The following is a 20,931-nucleotide window of genomic DNA, read 5'->3' on the forward strand; positions in this document are numbered from 1 at the left end:
TGTCCATATGGTCGACTGCGTGCATGCCTGTATATGTAGGTCTGCATGCTGGCACATGACCACCCTTGCCTGAATTAGCGTATGAGAATCCCTTTGCCCCGTGCCTGGTGCAGAAGTCCAAATAAGCTGGTGGAGTTTGGACAGGGCACTCTGTTGATCCTTGGACAGCCCCTTTGAGCGAAAGTCAGGGTAGTAGTGATTCTTTCAGGCTTACTTTACAAGCCTGACAATTCAGTTTAAAGCTGGCAGCCTGGCCCACTAGAACTCTTTTTGACCCAAATTATTTGTCTCGGCTTGTATTTTTCTTTATATTTGGGACTGGACTAGGTAATTATAGCCAGCCAACTAACTATTAAGCAGACACTTTCCTCCCCAGTGCAGAAAAAAAATTCAAAAAGTTAAATCTTAATTTTATTTCATTTATACACTGCTTGATTTCATTTATGCACTGCTTGAGAGCCAGTGTGGTGTAGTGGTTAAGAGCGGTAGTCTCGTAATCTGGGGAACCGGGTTCAAGTCTCCGCTCCTCCACATGCAACTGCTGGGTGACCTTGGGCCAGTCACACTTCCCTGAAGTCTCTCAGCCCCACTCACCTCACAGAGTGTTTGTTGTGGGGGAGGAAGGGAAAGGAGAATGTTAGCCGCTTTGAGACTCCTTAAAGGGAGTGAAAGGCGGGATATCAAATCCAAACTCTTCTTCTTCTTCTTCTTGATTGTAAAACACCCCCTCCCCCCAACAAAAAACCTCAAAGCAGTTTCTGAAGACTGGGTGTTAATAGGCTGCTATAGCACTTGTATTTATAGAATCCTGGGCTTAGTGTGACCTTGTTTTAAGACGCTCAATTATGTCTTCACTCTTTATTTCCCCACATGCTGCAGTGCATCTAACTGCAAATGGTAGCCCAAGCCATAGGCAACAGTGAGACACATTCTCTCCCCCCCCCCCCAAAATCTAGCCTTTCAGATTGATTTTTCCGCAGGGGAGGCATAGAAATAAATGTTTGAAACGGCAGTTTAAAACCTGCCTTCCACCACTCTCTGCACTGCAGCAGCCTTGCAGCCTTTTAAACTTAATTGCACTTTAAAACAAAGCACCTGGCAAATGTTAAGTCGTGTAAAGGTATGTGTGGCAATTTCTTTGAGACGCAGCTGCCTCAACCAAACCATAGTGGGAGAGGGAGAGGCTGGTTAAAGTAGCTTTGGGGTCGCTGGCGTGTCTGCCTTTGCCAAAGGAAGGAAGAACGGTTGCTGTTTTGATGCACCTCCCTGAACACCCAGCGTAAACTCTTGTGCTTGAATCCTGCCTTGCTGGTTTCTCATTAGGGCATCTGGCTGCCAGCTATGAGGACAGGATTCTGGATTAGCTGAGCTGTGGGCCTGATCCTGCAGGGATCGGCTCTGTTTTAATCTAACGGCAGCAAAGTAGGACTGCTAAGTCTAGGGCGGTGCTTTCCCCCCGCCTTCCGCAAGCATGAAAAGGAAGGAGCTGGAGAGACCATTTTTGCAACACCTGAACATTTTATTTATTTAAGACTGCATGTCTTCGATGGTTCGCCCCGAGAACAGGAAGGAATCTGACCTCGAAATAACACAAACTAGGGAGGAATAAATACAAAAGCTTGAAGGAATTGTGATGACTTTGTGACAGCCCTTGTGGTTTGGAGTGCTGTGGAAGAAAGGTTTTGGCCCCTTCTCTAACTTCCGTTGTATTTATAGATATGTTTCGGCCAGCAGCACCCTGGAGGACTGGAATGAGAAATTAACCCAATCAGAAGCGTGAGTGTCTTAACCTTCAGCCTAAAGCACGTTCCCTTATTCCAATAGCATCCTGAAACTAACAGTTCCTTCCCTGCACTAACTGCCTTCCTGCTTGGTCTCCATTCTCTAAACGCCGATTGTTTTGCTGACTAATTAGGGATAATGGGAAAAGGATGACTTAGACTCTGCAGCTTACTGCGTGGCAGCTTTCTCTATGATCCCATGAATTTATCTGTGATATCCTTGCCATCCTGACGTTTGCCCATTGCTCTTTGGCAGTAAACACCTTCACCTGCTTCTGCGCTTCCTTTGGAGAGGCCTCGTTCAGGTTAACTTGCAGTTTAAGCTTGCCAATGATTATTGCTTGTGGACTGCGGTTCTGCGGGAGTGCAAAATGTAATGCAGAATGTAATAGTGGGACCAGAATCCTGAAGTTCTCTTCTTTTAATTACTTTTTCTAAATGCATGAATTCTAGCCCTTAGGGGTGTAAAAAAAAAGTTTGAAAGTATGTGGGCAGCATTTCTGAAATTTCAGCAGCCAGAGAACTTCAGTGACTGTACCCCACCCATGACTAGCAAAGTATAATAAATCATGCAAACAAGGAAAAAGAACCCACAGTATAATGCAAAGATAGAAATGGTTGCAAATGGCATAGTTTTACAAGTCGTAGAATGCATTTTTTCTTGGTGCAGAATTTAGATGGTAAGGGAATGGAGTTTTATTATTTTTTTAAAGGTTTTGTATTCAGTCCGCTCACAGGGCCTTGCAGTGAACCCAACCAAGCACACTAATGCTCCTGTGTGAAGCATTACTGCATATAAATTAAAGCGAGCTTAAGAAAGGTGCATTTTGTAACCCTTAGATGAGGGTTCTGGAGAACCGTAGATTCCCAATCCTAGTTTCAACAGGAGGTTAGTGCAACAATTTCCTTTGGTTCACCTTATGTCTAGGAAACTTCTGGTTATAGTCCTTATATGATCTTACCATAATCAGCATATTTCTTCTGATGTCCCCAGGAGCCACTTTTTAAGGAAATAAGAGCCAGCTTCCATAATTCCTTACTGCAAGCATGTGTGCCTCTCCCCATTGAGAGCATCTTATCCCCACTGAAATAAGTGGAAGTAATAGAAGAACCCTGTAACTCTGATTGTTTCCCGTTCAATTCAGTGGAACTGATGAGGGAGGAAGAGTCCCTGTTGACTTGAATTCAGAGAAGCTGAGGCTGGAATGGAATGCATTTCTGCTTGCACACATGTGAGAGGTGGGTGGGTCACTGGTTTCCAGTCCTGCTGCAGCACTTCATTCATTGAATGCCACTCTGAAGGATATCCCAGTCCTCTGGAGTGTCTTTACAGGGAGAATAGGACTGCATCAGAAATAAGGAACTGGGAAAGGCCTATTCTGTGAGAAGATCCTTTGGATTTTCAGTCGTACCTCAGAAGTCAAACACCTTGGGACTCGAATGTTTTGGCTCCCAAACACCGCAAACCCAGAAGTGAGTGTTCCAGTTTGCAAACGTTATTTGGAACCCGAGCGCCCGACACGGCGTCCGACTGGCTGCAGGAGCTTCCTGCAGCCCATCAGAAGCCATGCCTTGGTTTCCGAACATTTTGGAAGTCGAATGGACTTCTGGAACGGATTCTGTTCGACTTCGGAGGTACGACTGTATAGTACTTGGCCTTAGTAACTTGTTTGTGGAGTTTGACCCTTCCTCCCCATTCCCCACAACACTTGTCTACTTTTGGAGTATTTTATTGTTTAACTCATTGCCTCTCAGTGCTACCTGCCCTTTTTCCCTGTTAATATTTTGGCTGACTAGGGGGAAATTCTGAGAGAGGAACTTGACCTTCATTAAACTGAGATTAAGTGCTACCTGCTTTCTCCCACGAAAGTGTATAGTTACCTTGCTATGCATTGACAAACCCCAGCAGCTACTTTGAGTTAACAGAAAGCCATTTTCTTTGGTGGGGTTTAATCAGAGTTTGTCCTGAGTTTAATCTGAGTGGAAACCCCCTAGCAAAGCAGGAAGTTTTGCAAACTTCAGCTTCCTGAAAACTTCAGCAGGAAGTCAACTTTGGTGGAAAGTTTCCGGAGCTGAATTTTTAAACACCTCTAGTCATGCTATAAGGACGAGGGCGGCGCTGTGGTCTAAACTACTGAGCCTCTTGGGCTTGCTGATCAGAAGGTCGGCTATTCAAATCCCCGCAATGGGGTGAGCTCCTGTTGCTCAGTCCCTGCTGCCGCCGCCAACCTAGCAGTTTGAAAGCACGCCAAAAGTGCAAGTAGATAAATAGGTACCACAGCAATGGGAAGGTAAACAGTGTTTCCGTGCGCTGCTCTGGTTCGCCAGAAGCGGCTTAGTCATGCTAGCCACATGACCTGGAAAAACTGTCTGCGGACAAACACCAGCTCCCTCGGCCTGTAAAGCGAGATGAGTGCCGCAACCCCAGAGTCATTTGTGACTAGACTTAACTATCAGGGGTCCTTAACCTTTTCCTTTTTTTAGTCGTGCTGTGCTAGCCTTCCTTTTCAGGCTTTAGTTAAGTACCAATGCTTCACTGAATTTGGTGACAAATGACTAGAGGGGTGGAGGTCTGCATCAGCCTTCCCCAACCCAGTGCCCTCCAGATATTTCATACTGTAGCTTCCATCAGCCCCAGCTAGCACAGATCTGAGGCTGAAGAGATCTTTGGTTCAAAATATTTGGAAGGCATTGGCTTGTGGAAGACTGTGTATTAGGGTATTGCAAAGCAAATATCTCTTCCCTATATTTTTAGGAAACTTCAGCTTCTGCTAAGACAGCTGGGGCTGCAGAAAGGCAGGATGGGTTTTTGGGAGGCCTCAGCTGAATAAGCAGTATTATTCCAGAGCGGTACGAGCAAATACACAAGCTTTCTTGTCAGCACAGGAAGCAAAATGTGGCTTCTGGGACGCATAGGCTAGAAGCAGATTTTGTACAGTGCTTAAGGAGCTTCTGTGTTGCATGTCTGAGCCAGAGAGAGAGAGAGTGTGTGTTTGAAACCATGCTGGGGCTTAGGGTTAGCGTTAAAAAAACCCTAATGTTTGAGTAATACAGAGACCGGATGCTGCTAGCCTACCCCTTCAGATGATTATACCCCCCCGTTTTGGGGGACAATTGGTTAGGAACTTGCTGGTCTGTAATCGGGGTGCTTTTGGTGTCAGGGTGAATAATAGGTACAGCTACATGACAGCTGGTCTTGCTAAGTCGTCCCCAGCCGACCCTTGCAGTATCTTAACACCTAATGCAGGGCAGGAGAATGCTGAAGAAGACAAATGACATTCACGTGCCCTTTTAAACAACTGAGGACCAATACCTGGGATAGCTGCAGCCATGTTTAATGAAGCTGCCAATACTTTAAACAAAGAAGCAAGTAAAATGGCCTTGGCTCTTGAGGATGCAGCTGTGGCTCACATCTCAGACCCTCTACATAGAAAATCGGGGTGGGTCTAGCCTTCTTGGCAGGTTTGTTTTCAACGGGTGTGTTCCTATTGGAACACTACTTTTAGCTATTAAGCTTCAAAGTGAGGACCCACCTGTAAATCTAAAGTAGCCCAGGTTACACACAAGAATTGCCAGCCTCAATGAGAACTGGGCACCTTTGGGAAGAAGGCTGCAGTGCAGATTTAATAATTAGATAATAAATAATTTTTCAGAGGAAGGAACCGGAGGCCTGGGTTCACGGGTGAGAACAAGCCTTGCCTCTCCATGGAGCACAGTCTGAGCTTTCTCTCCAGCTTGCCTCTGATACTAGAAGTGATCTTAGCTAGCACACGAGAGCCCGGGGCAGTGAGTTTGAGGATTCACTGTGCAACAGCTTACTTCGTTAGGATATGGAATATAATCACCACCAGCAATGGCTGTTTGTATACAAAAAACGCTATCCTAATTAATGGCAATGCGAATAGCCTTATCTTGTACGTGGCTGATGAGGGACAAGTCCCACTGAGTTTAGGTTGCTATTGCATGCAGAATTCCAGCTTTAACTATCAGGGGAAGAGTTTAAAAGGTGCTTGGCTGTAATCTGTTCCCTCTGTGCACTGATTTTTTTCTGGGGATGTTAGTGGCTTGCTCAGTAGGGACTGAAATACTGTGTTTAGAACTAAAACATAAAGACTGTGCCATCTGAGTCTTTGGATTGATGGCAGAAAACTGTCCCAGAAATGGGTACTTCAATTCTTTGGAGTGTGTTGCTATTGTCCCTGTTTTAAAATAGCAATGTTAATGGTAACTGATGGGAAACATTTTCCTTACATAGCAGAAGCAAGGCTGATTCTTTTCTGAATTAACTTGTCACTGTTAACTGTTCCTTCTAAATTTCTAATGTTGTCGCCAGCTGAAAGCTTTTTTTGCGGGGGCGATGGGGGCTGCTTTGTAATTTCTGGGTAGATGAGAAATCCTCTTTTTTTAATATGGGCGCAAGGGAAAAGCCGGGGGGTTGTAAGGAGAACGAATGGCCCAAATGCAATTTGACCGACTTGCAGTGAGAAAACGCTTCTAGCCCTGTGCAGTGAGATTTTATTTTTTAAAAATCAGCACTGTTAGTAAAGGCATATGTTAAAGAAACAACTTCGCTGCTTCTGTGCAAAAGGGCTTTAAATCCATCATTGCACTGGGAACCAGCTGAACAGCTTCCCAGCCATTCTCACTTATTCATTGAAGTCTTTTAGTTTCAGTAAATGCCTCTGAAGATGTGTGCCAGTGTCACTTACAGCTGCGTATGCCCTGTTTTAACCACAGCTGCATGGTGCTTAGGAATGAAGATGGATGACCCTCAAGTGATGTTTGCGCACAATGAGACCCTGGCCAGAAGTGCCGCTGTCTCCCTTATCCACAAGAGCCCTGTTTGCCAGACACCAGCTGCCTTTTCCCCTAGCGCCGCCTCGTTCTTCCTCCGTAATTGCTGTCTTCAGCTGCTAACAAGCCTTGTTTTTTCTTGCCTAGCTACAAGAAGACGCAGGAAACTCTCTCGCAGGCAGGGCAGAAGACTTCGGCTGCCCTTTCCAACGTGGGTTCTGTGATCAGCCGGAAGCTTGGAGACATGAGGTAATTTTTGCGCTATATTTGCTTCAAAGGGAGAGGAAATTGAGCATGTTCCCAGTGCAAGAGTAGCAATCAGTATCTAACAGCCCTGGTATTATTAACTGGTTCCAGTTACAGGGGCGAGAGGTGCCGAATGTTTGACTGCCTATTTCACTTACATTTTCTCTGAAGCCAAGAATGGCCTTTCCTTGGTGGCCTCTCCTTAAAATAATAAAATAATAATGCCCTATTGATATCTCATAAAAGCAATGTTCCCCTTAGTTCTGAGGAATTTGCAGTTAGTATTATGCTGATTTTAGAAGCAGGTCCCCCACCGCCAAGACGCTATAAACTGATCTTTTAAACAAATTCTTTTTCTTTTTTTGCTTCACTGTTTTTCTGAGATGAAAAACTACAGAGGATTTTTTTTTATTTCTATAATGTCCTTTGCCTACACATGTGCTTGTGTAATACTACTACAGTATAAGCAACTAAGTTTAGAACTTGTGTCCAGAACTTAATAACACTTGTTTGGCGTAGATTTCTCTGCTTGTTACACACCTAATGTTTTATAAGCTTGATTATTTAAATTATTAGATGGTCTAATCCTGTTTGTTCATGGGTTCAGTGAGAACTTGGGTTGTGGACTTAGCCCTCCCCTCTTGGGAGTGCAGCAAGACCAGTACCAAAAACTTCATTGCTGGTTAACTCTTGTTTAGTGTTGTATTTATGTACTTAAGCCTAGAATTTTCATGTGTGTGTGTGTGTAATATTGAATTTATTCTCTGTTTGCCAAATTGGTTTAGGCTTTTTTATTTATTTACTGACATGTTCTATATTTTGTATATTTCTATTTCAAAGGCTCTATATTTCGATGTTTGCTGTAAGCCAGTTTGGGCAATCTCGTTATGAAAAAGCGGCCTATAAGTAAACAATCAAAACATCCCCTAAATGTTTAGATTTTCACTAGAGTTCAGCTCCGTTGCAAATTGTCTATGTGCTCCAAACTTTGGTAGCCTGCAATCAGGTTTGTTGAATGATGCAGTTTCTGGTTTGGAAACTCATTCAGCCTTCATCTTAAACTGAACTGGTGGTAGTCTAAATACAGGGCTAAAAGCCGACTAGAAACCTAACGCTACATTTCCCCATGAAGACACATGAAGTCTTATTTAAATGCTGTATTCCCATTTAATGCACCACTAGCATCAACTTACAACAAGTGAAGTTGCCACTTTAGTTTGGTCAAGAGAATATGGAAGGAAGTTATCCAAGGTTCACAGGGTAGGTTCACACTTATTTGTGAGATGCAGGACAGCAAATGGTTCCCCTTCAATCCTTACTCTTGAGAATTTTTATAAATGCAAGCTGTGTTGTGCTACACTATATTGTATACATAACTGCTTAATGTGTTAATAGTACTTAACGTAGAATTGAGCCCTTGTATTCACTGCAACATTGATTCTTCTCAGACATTCTCCTTTCCCTCTCTGGCTGGGAATATCTGGGTGGTAAGCGCTTGATATGAACTCTGATCACATAATAGCACTTTCAGGACTATTGCCACCTCTAGTACATTGTGGTTATGTGTGTATTTGTGTGTGTGTTGTTCTTCGAGTTAGCAGATAGCACCGTTTTCTTACCAAAAGCAACATGCTTGCTTAAATGTCCCAGAGAATTATTTCATAAATGCGTTGGTCTTGATAACATTTTCCTGGAACTGATACAGCTTGCAAACAAGACCCATGCCTCCCCCCCCCCCAAAGGTTATTAAGAACCTAGTTTGCTATTTTAGTTTTGCATGGTCGACTTCCTGAAATTCACAAATTTCAATGTGGCATCTACAGTGTGAATAGCAAAGACATTGATTAGGTCTCTCTCTGTGTGTTTTAAAGAAGCATTTCAGTGTTCATACAGGTTATCAAACCTTTGAACCACAAAGCAGTGGTTCTTAAAAAAGTAACGTATTTGTCATCATGGTACGGAGTCATTGTGGCCAAATCACACAGGATCTGAAAGAAAGTAGGAATAGAACTCGTAGCTAGACTAATGAAGAAAGCAGAGCAGTGCTCTGAGCCACTTAGCGTAATGTGATAAATGGAGACTTTGGTGGTTTATCTTCAAAGAGAAAAAACTTTCAATCCACATCATAACAAAGGTGTGGTTGAAACTTAGTTAGGACAGATAATTTGTGGTCTCCTCTTTCCCACACCCTGGTAATGTCTAGTTAAATGTCAATAAAGTACTACTGCGTGTGATTTTCTCTGCCCCAGATAGCAGCAGTCAAACAAGTGGGAGAGAGAAGCTGCCTCCTTCTGCAAGGTCTCATCCTGATGACCATAGAGGCTCTTTTCCTAGTCCTTACCGAACCAATTCCCTCAAATGAAAGGCAGACTTGTGCCACGAAGCTTGACTTATGTGATCAGAGACTAAAAGGAGTGAAACTGGTGTTTTGCAGTGAACCTCTTTCCTTTGGGCAGAAGGGGTTTTTTCCTCTCTGTTCAGCCTCATTCATCTCTGCCATGTGCCTTAGAGATTCTGCTCTTTTTATACTATTTTCTTAAGAAGAAAACTGCATTCCTTTGTTTTGCTGGTGTGCTTTGAAGTGTGTTCATGGATGAAACTTTCCACCTTGGCTGCTCCAAGTAAGGGGAAAGGTAATTGACGAAGGGACAAGGTCTTGGTCATGTCTAAGCAACAATAATCTCCTTGAACTCGCAGACACCTGCTGGAGTTTTGCCTGTATATTTTCTATAGTATCTAATCTGATTTAACTTCCTCAGGGTCCAACTTGATAAGTTTAGTCACACTCCAGTTCCACTGAAATAAATGGAACCAAACTGTGACATAACTTCCTCTGGATCCAACCCATCTTAGCTAGCTAACTGTTGTGAAAAGCCCCAGTAGAGACGCCTCTGCTAATCTTTTTTTTTTTTAATGAATGGAATTAACGGCCTTGCAACATTGGCGAATGGCATGGTTTTCACGATCCCTCTTGAAAACAAGGGGCCACTATCATCAAACTTTTATGTACAATGCAAATTGGGCCAAATCGTACTGGACATTTTGGGATGCGAGATTTCATAACAGCAGTTCTCCCAATATCCATTTGGAGCAGAGTCCTTTGGACTCTCAGTCCTCTTAACTCTGACACTGCTGCACTCAATTTCTGGCTACCGAACCTTGGCTTGCATTTTCTCCTTGCTGCTCTACAGCTTGTGAGAAATTGGGGGCAGAAAAAGATGCTTTGAGCATGCTGCCAAATCCCACTCACATGACTTAAGAGAAGCGGTTAAGGATCTAAACCAGGGATCAGCAATCAGCCGTGGGCCGGTCCACCGTCCCTCAGACCAGGTGGTAGGCCGGACTATATAATTTGGGGGGAAGTGAACAAATTCCTATGCCCCACAAATAACCCAGAGATGCATTTTAAATAAAAGGACACATTCTACTCATGTCAAAACACGCTGATTCCCGGACCATCCACTGGCCAGATTGAGAAGGCGATTGGGCCGCATCCGGCCCCTGGCCCTAGGTTGCCTACCCCTGATCTAAACTCTTCTGTTTCGTTAGGGTGTCCTTGAACCTCTTGGTTCAATGGTGTCAGCCCCTTCCAAAATCCATACTTGGGCAGTGTGTCTTATTAAAGCCAACTGAAATTTCTCAAAATTGTGCACAAAATCTTAGGGGTTGGGAGAATGAGGGGAAACATGAAGAAATAGTAATAGTAATAACTCTGCATTTTGACGCCTTGAGGTCTGCATTTAGACACTAATCTGAAGATGCAGATGGACTTGGGTATCAGGTTGCCTGTAGTATTCTGGGATGTAGAAGCAAATGCTGGTTCCCGGTCATGAAAGAGAGAGCCCGGCTGTTACCAATATCTGTTTTGTGCCTTAAGCAAAAATACACACACATTCCTGGTTTGAAAGGAAGTGTAAAGAGAAATATAGCAGCCCTTACATACAGTGGTAGGGACGCGGGTGGCGCTGTGGGTTAAACCATGGAGCCTAGGACTTGCCGAACAGAAGGTCGGCGGTTCGAATCCCCATGACGGGGTGAGCTCCCGTTTCTCGGTCCCTGCTCCTGCCAACCTAGCAGTTTGAAAGCATGTCAAAGTGCAAGTAGATAAATAGGTACCGCTCTGGTGGGAAGGTAAACGGTGTTTCTGTGTGCTGCTCTGGTTTGCCAGAAGTGGCTTAGTCACGCTGGCCACATGACCCAGAAGCTGTACGCCAGCTCCCTCGGCCAATAAAGCGAGATGAGCGCCGCAACCCTAGAGTCGGCCACGACTGGACCTAATGGTCAGGGGTCCCTTTACCTTTACATACAGTGGTACCTTGGGTTACGAACTTAATTTGTTCCGGAAGTCTGTTCTTAACCAGAAGCGTTCTTAACCAGAGGTGCGCATTCCCTACAAAGGGCTCCCGCAGCCCCGGAAGCGGATTGCGTTCGTATCCCAGGGCAAAGTTTGCAACCCAGGACCCCTCTTCCGAGTTTGTGGAGTTTGTAACCTGAAGCGTTCATACGCAGGACTGTTGGTAACCCGAGGTATCACTGCATTGGCAAAGCTGGAGATTAATTTTTGGTGGTGTACTAAGTAAAAGTCAGTTGAACCCAGATAGTGTGTTATGCATTCGTGGCTGGAGGACATGCAGCCCTTGAAATGCAAAGCCCCTCTCTACAAAGTTGAAAATCATTATCTGGTTGTAGATTTCTACCCTGAAGGGCTAGATACAGAACTCTCCATAGCGTGTTAAAATGAAACCCCCCTCTCTCTAGCCTCTTAGGGAGGTGGAGGTTTTCACTCTCCAGGCAGGATTTACACAGTAGTTCATCATGGTTGTTTTCCTCCCAGGCACACTTGCGTCTGAGATGCTTCTTCTCTCTTTTCTGGGAGCAACTCCCTGCTGTGTGATCTGTGGGTCTGGTAAAATTGACCCACTGGCCACCTAGTAAATACAGGTGGATTAAAGGAGTCAGGTTTAACCAGTTAGCAGTGCCTCTGGATAAAAAGTTAGCAAGCGTATCTGTTTACCTATGAGGGTTTGCCACATGCTTAATGATGTAATAAACGGCAAGTTAATTTAGCGTGGCTTAATGCTCGCATGGTCAGTGCCCAGTGCTAGGAATATAGCAGGGCTGGAGCTTGGAGTGGCAAGTAATCTGCTTTGCATGCTTTAGCTACGAGGTTCAATCCTGAGCATCTCCATGTAGGGCTGGGAATGTACCCCACCCGAAATCTTGGAGAGCTGCTGCCAGTGTGTGAAGACAGTGCTGGACTTGGTGTACCAATGGTCTGACTGTATAAGACAGCTTCCTATGTTCCTAACCTTTCCTGAAATCACTGCTTGTTCTCTTTCTGTTAGTCTTTAGATGGGTTCCTTTGGGATCTCTTAAGTGTTGTGTTGTACTGTTTGGTGTGGGAATTTGCAACTAATCGCCTCTTTCACTGCTTTCCTTTCCTGCTGCCATTGGATTCCTCCAGGGCCCATCCCTTCTCACATTCCTTTAGGTAAGACTCTGTTCAAAAGGGATATCTGCAAGGAATCTGGTTAAACAAGGTTGTTTTCCGAGGCATACACATGAGCCTCACTTTCAGTTGAAAGGAAAGGGATCGGGAACCACAAATGGCCCCATAACACTCCAGCCCTCCAGAGCCATTTATAGATGCTGCCAGTATCTTTCCAATGAGCTCAAAGCCAAAAGCCTCTGGTTTTCCCTCTTTAAAAAGGAGAGGTTATTGGCTGCTTAATCTCTCACGCATACATGCTCCCAAATGCCTTTTTGGGGTGGTCATGCTAAACACAAGAACTGGTTTGACACAACAGAAGAGCCTGAACAGCTTTCCTTTGGCTTCGTTCCGCAACTTGGCTCAGATGGGGGGCCAGATAAAATGGCTGGGAAGACACATGAGAACAACAACAACAACAACCAGTTGGCCTACAATAGACGGTGCTGGGCAAACCGGACCTTGGCTCCTCCCCAGACAAAGGCAGCTTTTTTACACCTAAGTGTCACAACTGTGCGGGTTCATCACATGCTTTTAGCTGCTCTCCTTTTCCACTGTTGGCTTTAGACTGAAGGCAAGTTGCGGGGTTCGGAAACCTAGTGCTGCAAAAGCCATCTGAATGCCTTTGCTGTGTTGACAGCATTGTGTGCTGCCCTGCCCCCCCTCTTTTTTTTAAACAGAGGCCACTCCAGGGCTTGGTTGCGGGCCAGATGCGTCTCTTGGGCAGAGCACAGTATTAAAAGGCTTTCCCTTGAATTAAAATGAATTGGTGCTTGTGTGGACGGCTTTGGCTTTTTGACCAGAGGCAGTATTGCTGCAGTTCAACATCCAGCCTGCTCCTTTAATGTGGGATGCTGGACTTTAAGCTCCTCTGGGTGGTGACATGTCCTGTTCATGTTGCCCTTCAACAGAAGAGGGGAACCTGGTGCCTTCAGACCCCACCACCCATCCCTAGCCACTGGTTGCTTTGAATAGGTCTAAATTGGAGTTGTAGACTGGAGGGCTGTGTGTCCGTCACGCTTGCTCTAAGGTGCAGCAACACCAGTGGATGCTTTTGAGTCTGGGGTCCCCAACCCATTTAAGCCCAGGAGCGCATTTGGGAATCGGAAACCACTGCGGGTGCCACAAAATACCCATTTCGCAGGAGGAAAACTGGCAATGCTCAGAGCCTTTCACTCCCCAAAAGACCCAGGCTAAACCCCTACATGGGACGCGGGTGGCGCTGTGGGTTAAACCACAGAGCCCAGGGCTTGCTGATCAGAAGGTCGGCGGTTCAAATCTCCGTGACGGGGTGAGCTCCCGTTGCTCGGTCCCTGCTCCTGCCGACCTAGCAGTTCGAAAGCACATCAAAGTGCAAGTAGATAAATAGGTACCGCTCCAGCAGGAAGGTAAACGGCGTTTCCGTGCGCTGCTCTGGTTCGCCAGAAGCGGCTTAGTCATGCTGGCCACATGACCCGGAAGCTGTACGCCGGCTCCCTTGGCCAATAAAGCGAGATGAGCGCCGCAACCCCAGAGGCATCCTAACGGTCAGGGGTCCCTTTACCTTTAAACCCCTACATAGCCCAAAAAGCAGACCATCCTCCAGGAAGCAAAGAACCCCCCCTCCAGACCCCTCCCAGGATGCTTTAGTGCCCAAAGGTACCATATTGGGGGACCCCAGTTTTAGATGCTCCTCTTCCCAGGCTGATTTGAATCAAGATCAGCAGTGCGTTTTGTATCTATTTACTAGTCGACAGGCAGCCTGGCTGTTTGGGCAGAACAGTAGGTTCCTTTGCTTTTGGTTATAAACCTCTGGCACACTTTGGAGGGGGCACCTTTCATGGGTGGGGGGTTTCAAAACCTTGGAGGGCCTGCTTGTAAAAGGTTGCATTTTCAGCTGTGGTGCCTGTCGAGGAAAGAACAGAGGAGCTATGCAATTTGCGCCCCCGAAACTCAGTTCTCCACAAAGGAAGTCTCCCAAAATGCTTTGCTGTTTTGTCATGGCGCTGTGTGGATGGGGGCAACCGGGTGTGGCGGCTTCCAGGGTTTTAACTGCTTCTAATATGTTCCTCCTTTCCCCTTAATGCTTCCGAGTAGCAGCTACTCCATTCGTCACTCGATAAGTATGCCAGCTATGAGGTAAAGTAGCAAAAGCCCCGTCTCTTTTGCAAGTCCCATATTTGCCTAAGGGTGACTCTGTCTCTTCTAAATGTATGGGGTGATGTGGAGGCACAGCAGTGTGACCCCTCAGAGGGAATTGTGTATTGTGAATCGTGTATTGTGAATTGTTAATAATTTGGATATTTATGTCCTGCCCGTCAACAAGGTTTTCACGGCGGCTAACAAGCATGCAGTTGCAAACATTGCAAAATATAAAATACAGGGTAAAAGTGCAAATCCATAAAAATGTGAGCGGCTGCAAATCCTGTGGCACAGAGACAAAAAATGACAGCAAGAAAACGAAGGTATCTGACTGGTGCTTAAAATACATTGAAGAAAGTGCCAGGCAAGGTGCTCTGGGGAGGGTGTCGCGAAGTCCTGGCATCACCACCGAAAAGCTCCTCTCCTCTCCCCCCCCCCCATCCCCAAACAGCCACTTGCCACCCTCAGGACCCAGTTAGATTGCTTTGCTTTTAAAATATTTCATTCTGTCTTGCCTGCTGCAAAAGAACAGTGGGCTGGCCAGTCAGTGGATATTAATAGGAATGAATCTTCAGTCTATAGATATTAACTAAGGCAGTTCCCCAAATCAGCTTTATGTAGACAATGCTTTTAAAAAATCAACCCACAAATGTGGTTCTGTGCTATGGATCACTTTCAACTGGTGGCCCTGGCAAACTACTTTTTCAGAATCAATCACTGTCCACTCGAAACAAAATAAAAAAATTCCTTCCAGTACTACCTTAGAGACCAACTAAGTTTGTTATTGGTATGAGCTTTTGTGTGCATGCACACTTCTTCAGATACACTGAAACAGAAGTCGCCAGAGCTGAATGAGTGCTAACATCAAGGCTACTTTTAAGCTCCTATGTTTGATGCCTGGTTCACATTGTATTATACAGTTCTAGTTTTTTGAAATGGCCATTGCAAAGCTTTCTTATGGCTCAAGGACGCTCAACCATGACTAAGTCTATTTCAATAGCTGGTGCCTCGGCCTGCTTTGAAAGTAGGATAGGCTGAGAGATCATGACTTGCCCGTGGGCTTTGCGGCCAGGGGATTTGAAGCAAGGTATCTCGGGCCCATAGCCATGTGGCATAATGGTCAGATTGTTAGACTGGGAGAGCAGGGTTTGAATCTCCACTCAGCCATGAAGCTCACTGCGTGACCTTGGACCAGTCATTGTCTCTTAGCCTGACCTACCTCACAGGGTTGTCGTGAGGATGGAATGAAATGTGAAGAACCATGTACACCACCTTGAGATCCTTGGAAGAGAGAGGTGGTATATAAATGTAATAAACAAATATATTCTATCAGTTACACCATCTCAGCCTACTTTAGGAACTTGACTTTTTAGTTATGAAAGTTTGGCAGCTTATCTTGGTAAGCTGTCCTCCAAACCGAACTATCTGAAGACGACTGGAGGCAGTTGAGATACTTTTGAACTAATTCCACTGAATTTTTTGTGTGTGTTCCCGGGTCTCTTGATATTTGATTTTTCTCTTTTTCATTTTGGGGAGGAGGGGATGGTGTGTGTGTGCGCGTGTGTGTGTGCTACTTTAGGATGTTCTCTGGTTGGAACCCCAAATTCAAAGCTGCCAAGTAATTTTTTATATTGACTTCCTCTGCAGTTGGGTGCACGTTGATTTCTCTGAAACAGGTTGGTGGTGAATGTTGGTAGCAGAACCAGGAATTTGCAGCGGTTGTGGTTGAGCCAAACTTTTTAGGAGCCATGAGTGCTTTGGGGGGGTCGGTAGATGTTTCTCCACCAGCAAAGCTAGCTGCCTGCCTCAAAACAGAATTCAAGTTTCTAATATGCCTGTGCAGTTTTATTTTCTCACTTGCTTCTTCCTCTTTTTCCTTTAAGAAATTCTGCAACCTTCAAGTCTTTTGAAGACCGCGTTGGAACCATAAAGGTAATTTCCCTCCCGTGACACAGTACGATGCCATGATGTGTTTAGGATCGACACGTTTCTGCTAGACAAGCAAGATGCCCACTGTCATAACTGGCTGGGTGTGTGCAACGGGAGAGGTTGCATATTGCAAAACCAGGGAGAGAGGCACATGAATGAATGAAAAGCCTCCTAGGATGAGAAAGGGGGTGTAGGTGAGGGCAGCCGCCTCTGCCATTAAGAACCTGTCCTCCTGTCCGCTGAGTCCCATCCTGTTTTTATATTGCTTGGTCACACTCTAGTGTGAGGGAACTGGGAACTGGCTTCTGTACAAAGGTTTGTGCACAGGAAAGTAGAATGTGGGGAGGGCAAGGGTTCAAACGACGCTTGAAGTGAAGGACATGAGGCAGGAGTTAGTAATGCAGGTGAGCTGTGCATAAGCAAGCTGCCAGCTAGCTCTGCTGAGGCTTTTTTTATTAGCACAATATGCAAAACCAGTCAGATACATTTTGGACTGTGACCTTTACACATCTTCCAATCCTGAGATTGAGAGGTGGTACAAAGTTATTTTGGCACCTGTTTCCACCGCGTCATTTCCCCCTTGAACAATGTACAGTGGTACCTCGGGTTACAGACGCTTCAGGTTGCATACGCTTCAGGTTACAGACTCTGCTAAGCCAGAATAGTACCTCGGGTTAAGAACTTTGTTTCAGGATGAGAACAGAAATCGTGCTTTGGCGACGCAGCAGCAGCTCCCATTAGCTAAAGTGGTGCTTCAGGTTAAGAACAGTTTCAGGCTAAGAACAGACCTCCAGAACGAATTAAGTACTTAATCCGAGGTACCACTGTATAACAAAGGGGACAAAGGTCACAGGCAGGGCATGGCAGACCACTAAGAGAGCAAAGGTTAGATAGAGGGCATGATGGCTTGCTTGTCTGTGGGTGGAAGTGTGCTCCACACCCAACGGTCATTCCTTCAGATGCTGGGTGGAATTCAATGCGCTATTACAAATGTTCTGATCATGCAAGCAGTTCCGCTTGCCAGCTGCAATGGTCCTCCCTCTCCTCTCCCCGTGCTGTGTTCTGGGGGCACACCTCACCCCAATCCAATTTCGGGGGAAGCAGAAGGGAGGGGAAGCTCCCTTGCGCAACTGGAAATTGTTGCACAGAACCTCTGCAGATGGGGTTCTTCATGCGAGTCCTGCCCAATGCTTCCTGCTCTCACCTATTCCCCTTCCTTCCTTTTTGTCCAGTCCAAAGTTGTGGGTGGCAAAGACAACGGCACCGATGAGCTCCACTCCCCATCAGCATCTGGCGACAAGCCCTCCCAAGACAACGCGCCTTTCTAAGTCTACATCCGTGGTGCATGACTGCCAGAGCCTCGCCCCTTGTTCTTCCCAACATGCAAGACGAAAGGAAAAGGTTCCTGGGCCGCAGGTCCCACTCTGACGAGAGAGATCCATACATCATATATGTAGACGTTCTTTTGCTGCTGGATTCTTCAGGTCCAATAAAGTGAACACACAGTGTTTTGTACACTTATATATTTTACACTAAAAAGGTTTCTAGATGGAACACATTGCTGTGCTGCCTTTTTTGGAAGAGCGCCAGCAATGAGGATTCTGCAACCCTGGCCCAAAACACCCCCCCCCTTTTTTTGGCACCAGAGTCCTGCACTCTTTGCTCCCACCCCCACCCCCTCTAATGTGCAGGCAAAAAAATTCTGTATGTCATGTAGAAAGAATAGTTCTCAGATGCCGCTAGCTGCACAGGGAGCTTCTCTCGATTCCTGCTCCATCTTCTCTGCATATAGCTAGCCAGCTTTCTGCTATTGTGGCTTTCTCTGCGATTGGAAGCGCCGGGAAAGCTGTGTAAGCCTGCAGTTTCCACTTAAGATATATAACCAGGTTTGGGGGGGTTTCTTCCAGGAAGCAGGGGAGGGGGGTTGATAGAAGATATTTAGAGCCTCTATTTAGCGATTGCCTAGCTTTGCTATACTGATTCTCTAGCTTTAATGAATCTCAGAACCTTTATTTTTTTGGAATGCAGTGGACTTCAGAACATACCAGCTTTTAGCATCGACATTTAGGGGCAATCTACCTTTGAATGCGGAAGCTGAAACACAAGCCTTACATCACCACCTGCTTTACTGGTTTATAACCTTTTTTATATCTCAAAAGCGCAAAGAATTCTTTTTTGAGGGGGGGAGGGAAGGGGTGAAGCACTGGAGTTCTGCATCCCACCATAGTAATCGCATGCGGATGTGCTGGTCTTGTGTTCATTTCATCGGTGCGTGACGGTGCACATGCCTGCTTTTGCTCGCTCTCTCTCTTCTGAGTGTGTGGAACTTGCTTCTCTGCCTCTGGGTTTATGCCTCTGTTTTCTTAGTCCACCCATTTAATCAGATTAAGGAAGGACATGTTGATCGCAGCACAAGAGAGCTATCCTGGAGGGCTCCTTCTCTCTCTCTCGGTTTGGTTCTCCTACCAGGAACCTCCTTAAAATACTTTGTACACTTGATGTGATGACAAAGAGCTCCACCTCTGATCTCCTTTTGTTTGCAGCACTTGCCACCGGTTCCTGGCTCTGTTTTCACTCAATGCTAGGAGCACTAGTATGTGGTGTGTCTGCTCCTCCTTCCGAAAAAGGCTGCAAACCTTCCACTGTCCTGACCCCTTAGTTCTAAGGCAGAGGTGCCTCTTAAATTATCCAAACCTTTCTGTGCCTTAGAGGCTCAGTGGGACTTCAGCAGTGCCCTAAGTACATATCAATAAAGCTGTTTTGCTTCAAGGCCTTGGCGCCCCCAGAAGGCTTCAAGCTCTTATCTGACCCCTCCTGCCCAGCCGCCCCCCGAGAAGCAAGTTTCAACACTTAACGTGCTGATTGTAGAACTCTCCCTGTGTCCTGTGTTGCCTGTGGATGGTGGCCACGCCGTGTCGACCTGGCACAACGGATGAGAGAATCTGCAGGGTGTGGGGGTATTTGCTGGAGTTCGTTCAAGGGTAAAGTAGGCACCCGTGTTGGGTGGGGAAAGTGGTGCCACTGGGACCGGGGAGCTGTTAGAACACAGACTGAACTGTTTCTCCTGTACAGGTGACTACGGGGGGGAACTTTGTCAATAAAATATTCTTTTTTGAAAAGCAAAACGGCTGTCTTCATCTTTGGGCTTGTGTACCAGGTGCGAACCTGCCCAAGCGCCCTGTGGTTTTGACCTTGGCTTTAGGGCGACCTTCCTTGCATTACAGAAATGGAGTTCAGACATTTCTAAATGGATGACACGGTAGGTTGCTCCCGATGTGATTGCCCTTGTTCACTGCAACTTATTTGTGCCAGCGGTGCTGAACTGAACTGATGGCAGCCCAGGGTGAGGGAGGCTTTCTCTGCAGCGGATGAAATATGAAGGCGGTCAGGGGTTGGTGGATGAGTGGAGGTGGGCTAGAGGAGAGTCGTCCGACAATGAAGGGGTGATTCAGATGGTTTGGGAAAGGCTTTGGAAAGTGAGCGGGGGGGGGGGGCGGGGAGAGGAAGTGGTTTCACAAGTCTCTGTGGCCATATACAATGTCAGGGGTCAGCAAGGCTTACCTTGCCTGGGCCGCTTTACTGCCGCGGAGCCCCCTCCGCTGGCCAGATCGCAGGTGTGCATGAGTGCACGTGACCGCAATTTTCGGTGTCTGCACAGACGCGATTTCTGGCGACTGCATCTGCGCAGATGTGATTTCCGGCATTGCGCATGCACAGGCGCAATTTCTGGCACCACGGAAATGAGTCCCCGTGCCGCACTGTGCTGGTTTAGCACAGTGCGTGGGGACTCGCAAAGTGGGTGGCTTGGTTCAGGGGTGGCTTGGGGGCCAGTAAAATGACCCCCGTGGGCCACAGGTTCCCAGTCCCTGTACAACGCTGTTGGGAACCAGCGGGGAGATGAGGACACAAGCATCTTTTCTAAGGGAAAAACAGTCAAATTTCTTAGTCTTTAAACAGTATTAGCTAGAGGCCACTTACATGCATTTGACCATTTCATGTTGGACGATCAGAACAATCCTGTAGCAATGAGAAACGGCAACCATATTTACACCTGATGTTTGCACAGAAGGCCTGTTGCAAACCATCTGTCCCTTCTGCATTTTATAGCTTTCTGACTCACCTGTGTATACTGCCTCTCCTATTTATCCTGCTGCCCCCCCACTTCAAAGATGAAGATATTTGTGTAATACAATCTGCCAACTGAGGATAACTCTTTATGCATTGAATTTCTATACCACGCTTCACCCAAAGATCACAGGCTGGTTTACAATATAAAAACACAAAAATGCATACCATAATACAAGAACAAAACCTGCCCCCACTCGTACAGTTTAAAAGGCCATAGATTTTTTAATTAGCCAAGTGTCTGGGAGAAGAGGAATGTTTTTGTCTGGTGTCTAAAGATACGTAACAAAGGTGCCAGGCATACAAATTAGCAACTGCAGAAAAGGACCGTTCTCTTGTTGCCACCCACTGAACCTCTCGTGGAGGTGGCACGTGAAGAAGGGCCTCGGATGATGACCACAGGGTCTGGGTCGGTTCATATGGGGAGAGGTGGTCCTTGAGGTATTG

General features: G+C 46.1%; 1 protein-coding gene across 20 annotated transcripts in view; it reads left to right on the forward strand.

Annotated features, from left to right (window-relative positions):
- TPD52L2 (TPD52 like 2) overlaps positions 1-19,484 on the forward strand; it is a 49,071-nt gene extending 29,587 nt beyond the window's left edge. For 7 of the 20 annotated variants that reach the window (XM_083744665.1, XM_083744676.1, XM_083744678.1 and 4 more), the window contains 6 exons: positions 1,717-1,776; positions 6,723-6,824; positions 12,286-12,312; positions 14,386-14,427; positions 16,314-16,362; positions 17,592-19,484. In XM_083744665.1, coding sequence (XP_083600791.1) covers positions 1,717-1,776; positions 6,723-6,824; positions 12,286-12,312; positions 14,386-14,427; positions 16,314-16,362; positions 17,592-17,687 — 376 coding nt within the window. In that variant the 3' untranslated portion in view covers positions 17,688-19,484. The remainder of the gene's footprint in view (positions 1-1,716; positions 1,777-6,722; positions 6,825-12,285; positions 12,313-14,385; positions 14,428-16,313; positions 16,363-17,591) is intronic. The other 13 variants (XM_083744680.1, XM_083744682.1, XM_083744666.1 and 10 more) reach the window with 3 other exon arrangements.
- Positions 19,485-20,931: the final 1,447 nt, after the last annotated feature.

This window comes from Podarcis gaigeae, assembly GCF_964106915.1.
Source record: "Podarcis gaigeae genome assembly, chromosome: 6".
Lineage (NCBI taxonomy): Eukaryota > Metazoa > Chordata > Lepidosauria > Squamata > Lacertidae > Podarcis > Podarcis gaigeae.